The 15,250-nt window shown below is 35.8% G+C and overlaps 5 protein-coding genes and 1 long non-coding RNA gene across 15 annotated transcripts; 2 read left to right on the top strand and 4 right to left on the bottom strand.

Moving 5' to 3' along the window:
- Window positions 1-390: 390 nt before the first annotated feature.
- On the bottom strand, window positions 391-3,043 carry LOC136777505 (uncharacterized). Of its 3 annotated transcripts, none has more exons than XM_066733840.1 (5): window positions 2,916-3,043; window positions 1,937-2,790; window positions 1,427-1,872; window positions 1,212-1,356; window positions 391-1,050 (listed from the first exon to the last, which is right to left on the bottom strand). In XM_066733840.1, the coding sequence occupies exons 2-5, from the start codon at window positions 2,130-2,132 to the stop codon at window positions 1,031-1,033; spliced, it is 807 nt and encodes a 268-aa protein (XP_066589937.1). In that variant the 5' UTR covers window positions 2,133-2,790; window positions 2,916-3,043; the 3' UTR covers window positions 391-1,030. The 3 variants fall into 3 exon arrangements, 2 of the variants coding, with proteins under 2 accessions (XP_066589937.1, XP_066589936.1); XR_010823260.1 differs by having other exon boundaries at window positions 392-754; window positions 846-1,356; XM_066733839.1 differs by having other exon boundaries at window positions 392-1,356.
- On the top strand, window positions 2,823-4,424 carry mRpL39 (mitochondrial ribosomal protein L39). Its single transcript, XM_066733838.1, has 2 exons — window positions 2,823-3,331; window positions 3,402-4,424. Exons 1-2 carry the CDS (start codon window positions 3,276-3,278, stop codon window positions 4,393-4,395), a joined length of 1,050 nt encoding a protein of 349 aa, XP_066589935.1. The 5' UTR covers window positions 2,823-3,275; the 3' UTR covers window positions 4,396-4,424.
- A 51-nt stretch (window positions 4,425-4,475) lies between these two features.
- Window positions 4,476-6,381, bottom strand: LOC136777746 (uncharacterized). The gene is made up of 4 exons (XM_066734275.1): window positions 6,038-6,381; window positions 5,545-5,958; window positions 5,204-5,433; window positions 4,476-5,132 (listed from the first exon to the last, which is right to left on the bottom strand). Exons 1-4 carry the CDS (start codon window positions 6,214-6,216, stop codon window positions 4,603-4,605), a joined length of 1,353 nt encoding a protein of 450 aa, XP_066590372.1. The 5' UTR covers window positions 6,217-6,381; the 3' UTR covers window positions 4,476-4,602.
- Window positions 6,382-6,507: 126 nt separating this feature from the next.
- On the bottom strand, window positions 6,508-10,156 carry LOC136777747 (myoneurin-like). 8 transcript variants are annotated; one of them, XM_066734279.1, is made up of 3 exons: window positions 10,035-10,156; window positions 7,958-8,563; window positions 6,508-7,902 (listed from the first exon to the last, which is right to left on the bottom strand). In XM_066734279.1, exons 2-3 carry the CDS (start codon window positions 8,516-8,518, stop codon window positions 7,294-7,296), a joined length of 1,170 nt encoding a protein of 389 aa, XP_066590376.1. In that variant the 5' UTR covers window positions 8,519-8,563; window positions 10,035-10,156; the 3' UTR covers window positions 6,508-7,293. The 8 variants fall into 8 exon arrangements, with proteins under 8 accessions (XP_066590376.1, XP_066590373.1, XP_066590381.1 ...); XM_066734276.1 differs by having other exon boundaries at window positions 9,550-10,098; XM_066734284.1 differs by having other exon boundaries at window positions 6,508-7,887; window positions 9,550-10,095.
- Window positions 10,106-13,259, top strand: LOC136777752 (uncharacterized). Its single transcript, XR_010823296.1, has 7 exons — window positions 10,106-10,234; window positions 10,316-10,612; window positions 10,694-11,562; window positions 11,666-12,354; window positions 12,419-12,658; window positions 12,737-13,010; window positions 13,128-13,259. It is a non-coding gene; the product is annotated as an uncharacterized lncRNA (long non-coding RNA).
- Window positions 12,692-15,250, bottom strand: LOC136777748 (chymotrypsinogen A-like). Its single transcript, XM_066734285.1, has 5 exons — window positions 14,611-15,250; window positions 13,774-14,014; window positions 13,556-13,701; window positions 13,206-13,477; window positions 12,692-12,865 (listed from the first exon to the last, which is right to left on the bottom strand). The coding sequence occupies exons 1-5, from the start codon at window positions 14,708-14,710 to the stop codon at window positions 12,692-12,694; spliced, it is 933 nt and encodes a 310-aa protein (XP_066590382.1). The 5' UTR covers window positions 14,711-15,250.

Below are 15,250 nucleotides of genomic sequence, written 5' to 3'. Positions count from 1 at the left end.
TCAAGCAGCTCTCTTTTTAATGATACCTTCTCCTCAGGCTGGTCCATTTTGAGAAATAATAAAATTGTTCATTTTTCTTTACAACTTAAGAGCCAATTGAAGATTCCTACGGATGAGTTTCTCAAGAAATTTGTTAATGAAACTATGCAACTTTTATGAATGGTAGTCATGTAAATGGTTTTAGTTCTAGAGCTTCCGTGTGATGAACTGCTCTACCTTAAACATAAATGTATGAATGAATTCGTGAACGTTCCGAAATGTTATGGAATGTCTGAGAATTTACAAGGGCAAATTCCATGATTTTTGGGTCAAGTTCTGTATAAATTATTACCTCAGGATTTTAATGGTGGATTCAGGGAAGTTCCCATGCTCAATAAACTAACACGAAACGTTCAACCAACATTATTATGCAGCATTTATTTGATCATCTTACAACATTTCATAAAAAAATTCTCTTAAAAATTGATAATCTTTCTATACTCACTACTTGTTGTACTATTAAATAATTGTCTAATACTTATTATCGTTGTTCTAAAAAAAACTATAAAAATAAAAAATCGATATGTTTTGAAAAATAAATGGTTAAGAAGCGCACTATGGAATTTCAGTTGCTATCAATCTAAAATCTAATTACACTAGGATATCTATGTTTCGACGACTCTCGATATATTGATAAAAACGGAAAACTATTACAGGCACTTTAATATTATAGCCTTCATTAAAGATGAAACAACATATGACTCCTTCAGATCTACTGGATAATTTGATAATTATGTATAATTAAATCATACTATAAGCTCTTCTATAATTTATAATATTTTCTTCTTACAATAATGTTTACTCACCAAATATTATATATTTCAAAAATTTCTTAAACTATTTGATATGTTTTCTCATAGATGTTGTACCATCCTACATCAGAATGAGCGAATTTTCGTTTCAATTTGAATTTAGCAGCAAACATTATTTTTTTAAATATAATACAATCTAGAGATATACATTATGGAAATAATTTTTCAGTCGTAGAAATTCATGATATTCTGTAGATACCTGAATAATTAAGACTTTTAATACTAATATTCTTATAATTATTAGGCTTTTCAATTTTAAATTAGGCAAATGTAATTTAAAATCAGTCTTTGGCAAAGAATAATAATAAAAAAACTAGATTTAAATTATAGCACAGATGCAGAGACCTATTAAAACCATACCTAACATATATGCTAGATCTCTTTTGATGTTAGGATGATCACGTTTGCCTGCACCAGGAAGAAGACAATTTTTGTAATTCATGGACCATAGTGGAATAGCTACATGGAGTATATCTGGTATCATAAATCCTAAATCTCGAACCACCTTAAAAATTTGTATTTTTAAATGATATAAGAGAAAAAGTTTAATCGCTTATAGGTAAATAAATCAGTACCTGATGTGCATAGCCTTCTCCTCTAACAACATTTGTGAAAAACTGATCCCAGCCACCAGCCAAAATATGCAAAATAGCAATTGCAGCTATTCCAAATGCTTTTCTATGAGTTATAGTATTTTTATTATCTGCTAGGTGAATTACTAGCAGAGTTGATATTAACTCAGTTGAGGAGAAAAAGAATTGATGATACCACTGAGAATAAAAATCATCATTCCAGTAATTTATATACACCCACCAGGAGTAATAATGTGAAAAGACTGCAGTTGCAAATAAGATCATCATAGAAAGTCTGAGTCTTTGTTGAAAAGCTAGCCATGTTAAATACTTGACTGTTTCATAAAATGTTATTATTCCAATAACAACAGTAATCCATATTTTTAAAGTGTTTGTGGTAGCATTGAAATACATATGCTTATAAGAAGCAATCCCAGATTCGTATGAGCCTAAAAAAAAATGCTTTATACTTTGGAGAGTAAATTATATTAAGCAATTCAAAAATAAAAATACCTTTGAACACTGTATCCCAGCAAGAGCAAGAACAATATTGCTTATCAACATCCCGCATGTATTCTTGCCAGAAATAATACAAAAATGCAATATGCAGAGGGGGAACTGTTAGGGGAGCCAATATACCCACAAACCTGGAGCCCAATTTAGCAAAATTTGCATACATTAAACGTTTCAACATTTTAAGTAGACCCATGTGCCCAGTTCATCAAGTTTATTAAATTATTAATAAGACCGAATACTTAATTAAATATCCCAACTGTTAGCTTGGATGACTTTCATCAAACTATTTCATTAGACTCTGATTTTAGCTTGGCAAGTCTTGAGTGGCTCTAAATACATCTACTTTTTTCCAATAATGAGCACTTTATTTTTAGCCCATTGCACTCTGAACTCTTGTATTCTAGGCATAGATTGAAGTGCTAATGAATTTTGAGCATATTTTAATTACCATAGTCCTCTTTAGCTTTGGTTATTATGTCATAATTATAATATCCTCAATCGTTTTAAAAAAACCCCGGTTGCACCTGTTCCAAGGTGCTTCCTGCGAAAATAACGTCACATTATGTCTTATAGAAATCATCTGTGATCACGATTAATGTCTTCGATTAAATAAGCTTTATTCCATTCCATGTTGTTTACTGCCAAGTATTTTCAATAAGAAAGATTTCAACTTTATGTAAAAACTTATGGAGTATATTAAATAGAAGTTTTATCAATATTTCGTTGCATTAATAAAGCAATTATAAACATAGGAGGCATTGGTGTTCTATCATCCCCTTTAATTGATACTTTGTTACCGACCAAAGATATTTTTCAAACATTAAGCTTCATCAATATTGAGGTAGGGGTCACTGTAATGCAGATAAGAATTATTAAAGAAAAATACATAACTACGTACATGTCAGTACATATTTCAACGTAATAACCATGCTGTAAATTTAAATACCACTATAATTAAATAATAAGTTAAATATACCTGCTTATTGTTAATTGGAAAGAATATATACTTATTCAAATTCTACTACTGATGTGAACTATAAATGGGTATAATAATATGGCTAAGTTTTGATTGTTGATAAGAGAAAATATTCTCAGGCCGCTTTTGTTGGTTATTTTACACTATTTACACATTTTTTACTATTTACGTCTGTCTGTATAATCATTGTTAGTGGACAAAAAAGTGTAGATTATAAAATTGTGCGCATGTGTAAACTACCAATAGAGGCCCCGTTCCGCTATTGACTACGAGTACTGAAAAGTTATATTTAATGTCACGCAAACTATGATTACTATAACTCACAGTAAATAACGGAACGCGCCCAGAATCATAGTTTTTATGGTTTTTATAAAGAGTATAAGACCTAACCTCAGATTTGTCAACATGTTTTACGGGTAAGTACAATTTTTTCGAAAAATAAGTAATGTGAAGGAATTTTATTACTAAAAAAAAATATTTACATAGGTTTACATTATGTTTGAATACTTTCAAACTGCAGCCAAAACTGATGAAAAGATGTATGAGCTCCATATCCAAAAGTGAGATTAAAAAGGCAAAAAATGAATTATTTGATCAGGAATTGAAGAATCAAAGAGCAGCAGTAGGTCGTGTAAAGAAAATAGATGTGAAGTTTGATTCTTATGAGGATGAAATCTATCTTGTTATGAATAAGGACCTTTCAACACCATACGACTGTGCAAAACATATGACTGAAGGTGTCACAAAAACATCAGCTATTGCTCTTGTTAATGGAGAACCTTGGGACATGCACAGACCTCTTACTGGTGACTGTAATTTAAAATTATTAACCATGAGGACACCAGAAGTACCAGCAGTAAATAATGCATTTTGGAGAACATGCTCATTGATGCTGGGTGCTGTAGCTGATTCTGTTTTTAAGGAAGATCTTACAGTTCACCTACACAGTTTTCCAGCACCGAATATTAAGTCTGGAAGTTTTATATATGATGTGTACATAGAATTGCCAAATTGGAAACCAACAATTTCAGAGTTGAAGGCTCTCTCAGCTGATTTTGTACGATTGGCTAACAAAGAACACTTTATTCAACGCTTGGAAACAACGCCGGAATTAGCGCAAGAAATTTTTAAGGATAATCCATTTAAATTGGAGCAAATACCCTCAATAGCTCATAATAATAATGGCAAAGTAATATTGTATCGCTTAGGAGCCCATATAGACATCAGTAAAGGCCCAATGGTAGGCAACACAGGTTTAATAGGAAAATCTACAATTACAGCAGTACACAAATTAAAAACAGATGATGTAGAAAATCTTTATCGCTTTCAAGGTGTTGCTATTCCCAAAGGTATACTATTAAATCATTTTGCATTTAGTATTTTAGAAAATCAAGCGAAAAAATTAAATGAATCTATCTGGATACCGCGGAAAGTCTCCGAGTCTTCGGATGATGAAGCGATGATCGTAGCTGCTAATTAAAATTTTTATGTAAATCAATAAAAAAAAGGAAATAAAAAAAATATTATAAATTTAAAAGAGGTCCTTTTTTTATTTGAGAGAATAAAACCCAGAAGTTTGATTCAAAGAGTTTATCCAAAGTCATGCGTTTAACGTTAACAGACCAGAAACATGGAATAGAAAAAAAAGAGCAAATAGCAAGGTAAAATTAATTCTTAATATGTAAAATTAATAGTTACGTCGACGCTTGTCAGGACCGCGAAGCTCCCACGTGAAGTTTGCAGGAAGTCTGTTGGCTATAGATGCCGGACAATTGATATGAAGCCGCAGGAAAAATTCCTGGGGACAATTGGTGTAATTGGAAACTTCGTAATTGTCTAAATTCAAAGAATTTCGAATGGCGAGAGGTGCCAGCTCCGGTGAGCAACGTAAATCTACGTTCGCTACCAGACTGAAACAAGTCACTTCCGGATCTTTCCTGGTTTCTCTTGTATTACGATTATTTCTTTGATTCATCTCGTTTCGCTCCTGGCGATTTTGTGCTCCCGCAGTTCTCGGATTCGAGGCGACATTGGAGTTACATTTCCGTTCGTATGCTTCCTTGTTCATATTCCCGTAATAGAAAAACTGTCCCGCGTACTCTCCATAACCGGAATAAGTTGATGCCGGTGGTGGTTTCGGATGTGGAGGTTGCAAAAATTGCAAAAGCAAAACGCGTTCGAACCTCAATTTTTCATAATGATGATCATTGATACTTGCTAAATATTATTAAAAAAAAAAAATACGATCAACATTTCAATTTTAATCTCATTCGAGAATTTCTTTTTACCTACGAGACGTCGCAGTCTTAAATACATAAATTTTTGTTCATCCCTCCAGTTGTCTTCGCCCACCTTCCGAGGAATTTGCAAACAAGTGAACCAAGTGCGTTTCATTACGTATTTCAGTCTCATAGAAACGACTCCTCTTCTACTGGAGACTCTGAACGAAAGAACCTGACGGCCTTCCACCAAACAATCAAGGATATCAACAACTTTACAACCAGAAATGAACGGTGACCTAGGACAGACAGCCTTTAAAATCTTTCTCACTCCGCTCCTATCGGCCCCTTTATATTCCTTCAAAAGAAGTTTCGTAGGAATAATTTAGTATTAAGCTTTAAAGTAATACCTGTTCAGCTTTCGCTCGGAAACTCTTTCGAAAAAATCCATGAATCTTTTGCACTGAATTATGAAAATGCTAATAGGTGGCTCAGGTATGCACATAGTTGTCAGAGACGAAGGCTGGTAAGACGGAGACAGAAAGCCATTCAATTCGTCGAGGATACTTCCGGCATAAAAACAGAGTCTTGTAAATTTGCCTTTCCTTGGTGGGTGGGTGTAACGCCAAGTTACAGTGCGCAACATATTATAATATCCTTTTATGAGCTCCAAGCCGTCCACTAATTTTAGACACTTAATAAGTTCCAAATCGGTTTTTATCATTGGTATCTTTGCCTCAGCACAATTCATTGCGTTCTCCAGTTTCGCGCCGAAGCTGAGGAACGCACCGTTTAAAAGGGCCGTGGCTACCATACAGAATTTTCTAAAATAAAAATACCTTTCATGATACAAAATCTTTAAAATAATAAAATCATAAATAAATAAAAGATAGATCCGAATACCTGGATATTAGTCTTATGATGGTAGCCACCTCGTGAAAACTGAACATTCTCATAATCATTTCCAGCACTTCCGGTGGGAGCGTATCCAAAGTATATCGAGGGTAATACGTGTTCCGATTGCATTTTCCTGATTGTAAGTCGCATGTCCCCGCTGTTCTACGGCGTTTGTTCGCACTCATTTAAAAATAAAGGCTATTAAAAGCCAAAAGTATCACCTCCTGTCCCATTTAAGATCAAAATTATAAACTTTCGATTAGAACTATATATAAACAATCGTACCTAGTTAACCAAAACTTTTACGATTCAAAACTTTTGTACGAACGAACCCCATTAAGTATTATGCCATACGAATTTATTTCGTGCTTGTATACATTGCTTCTAAAATTGATGTTAAAAAACTTGTAAAAGCTAAAATCTACGATTACAGCTGTAAAACAAAAGAAACGTGTTTAATGAAATAACAAAATACATCGTAAAAAATGAGTTTATTAGCACATTGTTTATTAGAATAAACGTGTATGTTCTGGGCCAAGTTGAATAGCTCGTTAATTATTATGTCACAACTATCAGCTAGTAGACACTTTAAAGAATAAATACTCTATCTACATGATACATAGATAATAGTTTCATCCTGAAAAGAAACAAACCATTGCTCGGTTAAAATAGTATTTCTTTATGCAGCGCTAAGCAGGGTATACTAAAATACTTTAGTAAACACGGATTTCCTTTTTATTTAACTGACATATCAGATTTTATATCATCAATCAGATATAGAATATTTTTTACGCGGAGAATACAGTTGGAGAAGATAATTATGCAATTACTTAGAACTATCGTGTACAATTAACAGCTGTCCATTTAACAATTTAACCGATAGCCAGAGAAGATTGTCAATGTAAGGCTAATAGTGGAGGAATCATCATGATCGGTTAAGTCGATAAACTTTCAAGCAACAATATGAACTATCTTAACTCTTAGGTCCACATTCACGACCAAATCTTAGTACCTTATACCCTTGCTCAATAAAATAGGCAAGTTCGACACGGCAAGATCTGACGGCGAATATCAATACTAGACACGAAAACATTTAATATAATTTAGATTTTTTCTACAGAAAGTTAGCAGTGCTAAATTAAAGAGTACGTAAAAAGGTGTGCAATCAATAGTGAAAAAACTTTATAGATCCTGGATCCGGATGAAATAGAAATGTTTTAACCCATGGCCAAGTTGCCGAAAAAGGCGAGGTGTCCCGAGTATTACGAGGTAAAATCAGTCGGTAAAACTATAGGATCCACAGCCGCTTCATCTGATGCGCATGGGCTAATACTGTCTAGAAGAGTCTGGATGGCACTTGGATTAGCGGGATGTTTCCGTTTAGCGTGTTCCCTTCTGTGCTTAAGCTCTTTAAAGGTTTTTCCGCACTGTTCGCAAACGTAGGGCCTCGCTGCTTCGTGTGATCTAACGTGACCTTCGTAGTGGCTCTTCCTGACAAATCTCTTACCGCATTGGCCACAATCGAACTGGAAACGTCCTTCGTGAGCTGCTACATGCGAACTTAGAGTCCATTTAGTTTTAAACGTTTTCGAACAGTAATCACAACGAATCTTGTCCGAGTCTCCTTTGCCTCTCAGCTTATTTCCTGTGTATCGAGGATTTTTGTTCAGTAATAACATTTCCTCCAGCAAAAAATCATCATCCTTATTAGATTCCTTTTCCAACGAAGAATTTGCTTTTTCAAAAACAGAGCTTGCTTGCAAAATATCCATTGTGTGTTGCTTCATGTGAGCCTGGGCCTCTACTAAACTGTTAAAGTTTGCCCCACATAAACCACAAATATTTCTATCAGGCAGCTGAAATATTAAGAACTTTTTTAAGGTTTATTTTTTTCCAATTACTTATTACTATTGAGAAAAATCTTACCTTGTCATGACTAGCCATGTGGACTTTCAGGCTGATCTCGTTTGTATATTTTTTCTTGCATACTTGGCAATCAAAATTCTTAGCCTCTTGTACACGCTGCACTCCATCAATTTTAATATTTAATTGACTCCTTTGCAAGAAGGCTAAATTTGCCAAATTTTCACTGTATTCTGTGTAAGCTCTCATCTGTTGCTTTCCAACCTCCATAAGCTTCTCCTTTCTAACTTCATGTCTTATTATATGACGTTTCAGATCATGTGCCCTTGAGAATGCACGTCCATATCGAGTACAAGTTGGATATGGACACCCTTTAGTCTTATCCGTTTTATCTGGACTAGAAATTAGCAATGGTTGTTGTGTCGCCTGCAATTGTGGCTGCTTATTATCCTTTCCACAATCTTTACAAGATTTGTCAGGTTTATCATTAGTAATTGTTGTCATCTGGGCATTCAATGGTATCACAATAGAAAAAGTCTCATTAGTGCCCGGAGTTACGATCGGACCTAAATGAATCGCCGGTGGGGAAGCCATTGCTATTCCGTTTGTTTCTATTTTGCTCATTATTGCATCAAAATCTCCTTTCTACTACATTCGTTAAATTTTAACCTAAAAAAAAAAAAAAACATTTAGTCGAAAATTCACATAGACCATTTTACGTAAAATTTAGCTCATTCAGCTTCATATGGAAATTCAATCAGACTTGTAAAAGCTGACTTAGCTGTGTAATAAAAAGCACTAATTGTTTCACATTCTATGTAAAATCGTTACTAATTCAAATAATTACAATAAAATGGTTTGCTTTTGCTAAAGCAGTTAGATTCATCAATTATAATCATGGCAATTTGCATCCAGCAAATACTCCGAATTTATTTCATCGAAACCTTTGTCTCGGCAATAAAGCTATTTTCATTTTACCGTGATAATTAAATCTACCAAGCAAATGGTCTTACAATTTTATGGTGATGGTCTGGGAAGGCAATTTTTAGTTAATGAAACGAGAGATTAGAAAGTTAGACACTTTAACACTTAACCCACTATTGAAATGCACCTGAATGCATCATTGTCCGTATCGCACTGAATGTTACGCCGAGGATACAAAGGGGGCAGCCATTTTGAACGAATTCCTAATGCTCGTTAACTTGCCTATACAGATTATACTGGTCGTTCCTAATATTATTCGAACACCAACGAATTTCTGCTTGCACACATGGCACTCAGCAAATCTCTTCCGAGTGACATCAATAAAAGAACCATCAAAGTAACATTACCGTTCTACCAACGTATTTATTTATTACAAGGAGAAAAATTCAGATCACGAATCATGTAAAGCCAACCGTTAATGAAATTTCAATTGAAAGCTACGATAGCAAAAGTTTGGATAAAGTAACAAAACTGCGATTTTTGGTATAATAGAAGGATTTGTTGCACACCACTGATATAATATAAAATGATCTTAGGTTAGGCCAGGTATAATATAAAACATTCAAATAATATTGTAAAGAGCATAACACAATTTAAGGACTCAAAGACGATGTTATGATGTCAGTTTTAGAAGAGAATAATGATCTTGACTGTTTTGAGAGGTCTCGCACCTTAAAATGGCAGCCACGCTAGTTACTGGTGGCTAATCCATCGTAATCCACGTGCAGTTAGGTCGGCGTGAAAGTGACTTAACCACAAAATCACGTTGATCCGGTTTTTCACGGTCAATGGCAACGCAGAAATTCCTCGTTGAATAAGAACGGCTTTCGCATACGTTTATGCACAACGGATGAATTATGGGAGACGATAATTTTTTGTCGTCTCTCTCCCATTCTATTCCTTTCTCTCTGGAATGAGATGGAGGGAAGAGAGGTCGCAAGAAGAGAGAGATATTCCCTTTCCCCTTAACTGGAGAAACAGAAGGTAATGAAGGCTGTGCTCACTTTCCTCGCCCTGACAGTGATAACATGAAAGTGTCCTACTCCCGTAAGTTCCAAACTTCAGTTTCAGTTTCGGTCCACCAAGCCCATCAAAATCCTCGAATACGCGATACACTCTCCCTTATTTCTGTTTTCCCATACTTTACCCGATTTACCTCTTAATCCTTTTCCTTCTATTCACGTTCTATACAATTCTAACTTCTAACTCCTCTCGACGCGTTTTGTCTGCTTTTACAGTTTGCCTTTGTCTCGTCTCAATTCCTTTTGCGCGAACTTCGATGCCCTCTCCCTTCTCTTTCTATCCTTCACTATTACGCGCATGTGCAATGTAAATCTGGTCCGGAACATATGATGTGTGTGTATTTTCCATATTTTTACCATAATTTCCTCACATGTTTATATGTGCTGCTTATCCTTTCTTTTCTTAAATACAAAGATATTTTTTTAGGTTATATGGGATAACAAAAACACGCAAAAAATCGAAGAATTACAGTTTACCTCTTTTTATATATGCAGAGTCTTTTGGTAAAAGATTTTATTGAGCATTACATTTTTGAAGAGTATATAGTCATTTGACAGGATAATTATACATATTGTTCGTCACAATGGCCAATGTTATGACACTCCCTGCTACTTTTCTCTTGGGACGCCATTTCTTAATTAATTAATACTGACTGGAATATTAATTAATTCGTTTCATTTTCGGGACTTCAGGAAAATTTATGCAAAGATGGTACAACTGATAGTATTTCTTTCAAATAAAAATTCAAAGGTTAAAGTGTTCAGTGAAATTGCTTTAGTTAAATTGTTACAGGGTTTTGGTGTTAATAATTGGAAGCAGCTGCTGATACTAGATGAAGGAAAATTTCATTTAACGTGACATGGGTTTTAATTGGTCAGTACATTCTTCCACCTACTCTTCGTGGATAGAAATGAGTGGCGTGCTGACATCGCCAGGTGTGCGATAACAGTGCATAAAGTGTCTAATGTAATTACTAATTATTATAGTAATCAACGAACAACGCATTAAGCGTAAGCTGTAAGTGACAGTCAGACCGTATAAGTAAGTTTCAGGAACTTCCGGCACCTGAGACTTTCGATGTAACAAAGATAATGAAATATTTTATAAGTTGTATGAAAAATCCCTATTGATAATTTTTAATTTAAAGAGAACGTGGTGAAGATAGTAGATAGCGATTGTTTTTATCAAAAAACTTTTTGCGTTGGTTTACATTTTACGGTAGTATTTCCACTTATTGGAGAGAAATAAGTTTTAAAGTGAAACTGTAGCCGGAAGGCGAGTAATCTCGCTTCCTCCGCATTATTTAGGTTATTTCGCGTATTGTATGCATAGAAAATGACAGATTTCCATAGTATCATGGTTATATCCAGGTTGCGTAAGGGAGCTTTCGTTGGTTGCGAAATTCGAATTATCGATTTTCCAGCATCCTGCTCTTCCAAATGCCGTTCATAGCATCGCAACGCACTAATTAGCCTAATGCGACACGCACTTAGACTCCATAAACCTCAAGCGAAAGGGGATCATAAACATGGCCGCCATTCCTGAATTAATTTTCCCGTGCCAAAGGAAGAATCCATTCAACCACTCTCGCTGAAATTGTTTACCAATTTCCTTAAGAGCTTTGGAAATATTTTCAACCTAATGATAAAAGAAATCTGATAGTAATTATGCAACCTGTATAAAAATACTTTTTCGACGATTCTCAAATAATTTCATTTCCCTAACGAAAGTGTATTCTTTTTTATATAATTATATCATTTTTAGGGTTTGTCGTGCGAGGGCCAGGCTTACCAAAGTTTTCCAGGAAGATAAGGAATCGTCGCTGAGGGAAAAAAAAACAAAATAAAACACGCCTATCCGGTCTTCCGGCGATGTAGCTCTCGCGGACACGGAACATTGACCAGAGCCCTGACTTTCACGTTTCTTTAATCGAGCACAAAAAGTGGCTGGATGGTAAAGCGTGCATAAAAAGAATAGGCGAGTTTTTTCGCGAAGAATTTTCGTTAGGAAGGAGCACGGCGTAATAAAGTTGCACGGTCAGGCGAACAGAGGGGTTCGCGGAGGGCAATAATAAAAGACTGGAGGGAAAATATACGATCGGTACATATTGGTGAAAGGACCAATTACTGAGAAAAATCTAAGAGTTTCACGATCAAGATAGGCATCGGGTAAAGCTCCGAGCTGACAGTTGCATCTTCCAGTATGGCGATTAGATCTATGGATGAAAGATCTTTTCCAGTAATTAACAACTTTTCTGCTATGCCTAATCCAGATAAATCAGAAATCATATCTTTCGCTTTCGATAAAGAGTGCTAAAACAAAACCAACACACTTCCATTCATTACATTTATACCGAATATTATTATAGAAATTATTTTACATTAAATAATATTAAAAACTTAACTTATTATTTAACTTAAATAATTTACAACGTTTGAATTCCAAATAACAAGGTAACAAAGGTTTTAAGTAAAACGTAACGAATGTTTCGACTTAATTTTTACGAATTAATTTCAGGTGGTACTCGTAGAGGGTTCTTTGAAGATTTACGAGTTGGGTTCAAGAAGGTTGATGATATTTAATTAACGGAGGGAGAATATGTACACGGGTCTCGAGTATATTTACAGCATCGAACAATGTAGTTTATGTACAAAAGGAACGCGAAGAGATTGGAATAATAGCACAAATTTGAAGGGAGAATCTTATAAAACATTTGCGAGATTAGTTTTTATCCAGCAAACGGGAAAAACGAAATTGGTGAATTTTTTCATTCATACGAGCAAGCATCATTCAAGAATTGCTTTCTGCATCGATTGTGTTTTTTATCCACTTAAGGTAGTGTTGTATCCTCGTGTAAACATCGGGGAATCCTGGGCGAGCACATCCGGAACCGAAAGAGGTCACGCCGACAAGTCTCCAAACTCCGTCTGCTCGACGACACTGCAGAGGACCTCCTGAGTCACCCTAGAAGTCAAAACAAAATTCCTTTGTAATTCTCATGAAATAATTTGTCGTTAAGCACTACGATATACTTCGTAGACTGGTAAATAAAGAATGCAGATTCAATCTATTCACAAACGTTCATCGTCGGATTTTTCAAATGACGCCAGTAAGTAATCTGCTTAAGTGACCAGAAAGCCTGTTATGTTGCAAAGTATCGGAGCCAGCCAATGTTGGAGTATATGATTATTTGACATATTTACATACTATTTTCTTCCCTTTACAGTCAAATTAAATTCCTTCTATGATGTCACCGATCACATTCATAAGTTAGAAGGATACGTAGAATCATAAAAAGAATTACCACGCAGCTTCCCGAAGATCCATCGGTGTGTCCAGCGCAGAGATGTCCGTTGTGAATTGGAACGGAAGATCCATAAGCTTGAAGGCAATCTTTGAGTTGAAGAAGCGGAACGTTGGCTTCCAAAAGAGCATTGGATAAAGATGGTGACGGCCCGTAGCGCCCCCAGCCAGAAGCTACGCAGTGGCCATCAGCCAAATCTTCCTCGGCTTCCGGTAAACAAATCGTCCTTACTACTTTCGAGAGTGGAGCATCTCTGGCCAGTTTCATGAGCGCTAATTTAGAGAAATCTCATTTCCTGTATCGTTCTACGCTATTTTCGATGTTATTTCTCGTCGCAGTAAAAAACTAACCTATATCGTGGACGTAATTGTTGAATCTTTCGTGGATGAAAATGCGATCCACCGGTAGTCTAGCCGATCCTCTGTTTCCAGAATCAAGCTCCCATTCGCCAACCACTGCTGTCCACAGAGCTCCTATTGGTAAATTGAATAGTTCGCTGGAAGATATTGAATCTCATTAGTTTTTCAAACATTTTCAGGTTAACTGCAATGATTTCGTGACAATTTACTTGTGTATACAATGAGCAGCCGTAAGGACCCAGCTAGGTTCTATGAGGACACCGGCACACCAGTGGCCGACAAATCCCATTTTAGGGTGTAAAAGCTGAAGAGAAACTTGCCATGGCCAGGCACCTCTTCTGCTTGGTTTCCCATTGAAGATTCGACCAGTCGTCGCAGCTACTCTCCCTTTCGCGTATTCCTTTTGTTGCGATCTTGGCTGTCTCTGGGATAACGATGGACATCCACACTCTAGATACAATTCATCACGATGTATGAAGTTTTTTTCTCTTGGAAAATTTCAAAACCACACATCTTATCTGGTAATCATTTTAATCCAATTATCCTTAATTACTCTCGAATCCCATTAATTTTCATCCTACAATAAAATTGATTGACTGCAAATTATACTTAAATCGATCTGATTCTAACCTGTCGCTTTTATCAGCTTCTATATACATTAAGACCCGAGGAAAAGCGAGTACCGAGTATAATTATGGTGCTTTCACGATTGGCGCTTGTTATCTATACGAAACGTCCTGCTGAATCCTCGAAAAATCAGCTGCTCGACGTAAAATTGCCAGAGAATAAACCGGTTCACGATGTTTTTCTAATCCAATTGATTTTTCCTCAACGTTCTCCATAATTTTCCCGAACGTTATCTTATTGATCGAAATACGGGCACTACTTTCTCTTCCTATCACTTATAAATCATCATTGATCATTTTTAATTATAATTTTTCCTCAAATAAAGTGTGATATGCATGTGAATTATCGTTTAGTATACAGATTGTGATAATCTTCATTCATTTTTTCAACTTTTTTGCAGGATCAAGCTCAGTACTTACTTGTATGGTCATCACGAATGATTTTAACAAGGGCACTGTTCACTTCCGCCAGAATAAGAAGAAGAAGAACCGCCACGAATCCACCCCGAATACAATTCATGTTCACCACGCAAAATTTTTGGTTTCTCGTCTAACATGCATGCATGTTTCACTGCTATGCGAGAATTATTTGGAATTTTGATCACATATCAGCTGCATTCAATTTCTCGAGAAAAGAAGACCGAGTCAAAACCGAAAACTAGGAGATTTTAAGAGAAGAGACGATGGGGAATTTTTGTTAATAGAATGTTTCCATGGAAAGATTTTAAATGGAATTGATTCGAGGAGGACGGCGGCTGCTGTGTCGAAACGGCCGTCGTCGACTGATAAACTGGGCTTCCACCGTCGGCTCGATCCCCAATCGAAAGTGACATTGGTGCCACTTTTACTCGTGATTCCCCTCCCTCTAAGGTCCCCTATTTGTCTACTAAAAAGTCTAGTCTGCCTGGCGTCACCGTCGAAACAAGAAACAACGATCATTTTACGATAACTCCGATTTTACAGCAATTAACCATTTTCGAACATCCATAAAATGTCCGTTCCCACCTATAAAAGTCAAACGAAAGTCATACTATCCTGAGAGATCCATAGATCGCCATGA

This window comes from Prorops nasuta, unplaced genomic scaffold (assembly GCF_024137725.1).
Source record: "Prorops nasuta isolate Cenicafe-Biocafe unplaced genomic scaffold, Cenicafe_Pnas_1.2 PNAS00011, whole genome shotgun sequence".
Taxonomy (NCBI): domain Eukaryota; kingdom Metazoa; phylum Arthropoda; class Insecta; order Hymenoptera; family Bethylidae; genus Prorops; species Prorops nasuta.
This window is presented reverse-complemented; position numbering and strand designations above follow the sequence as displayed.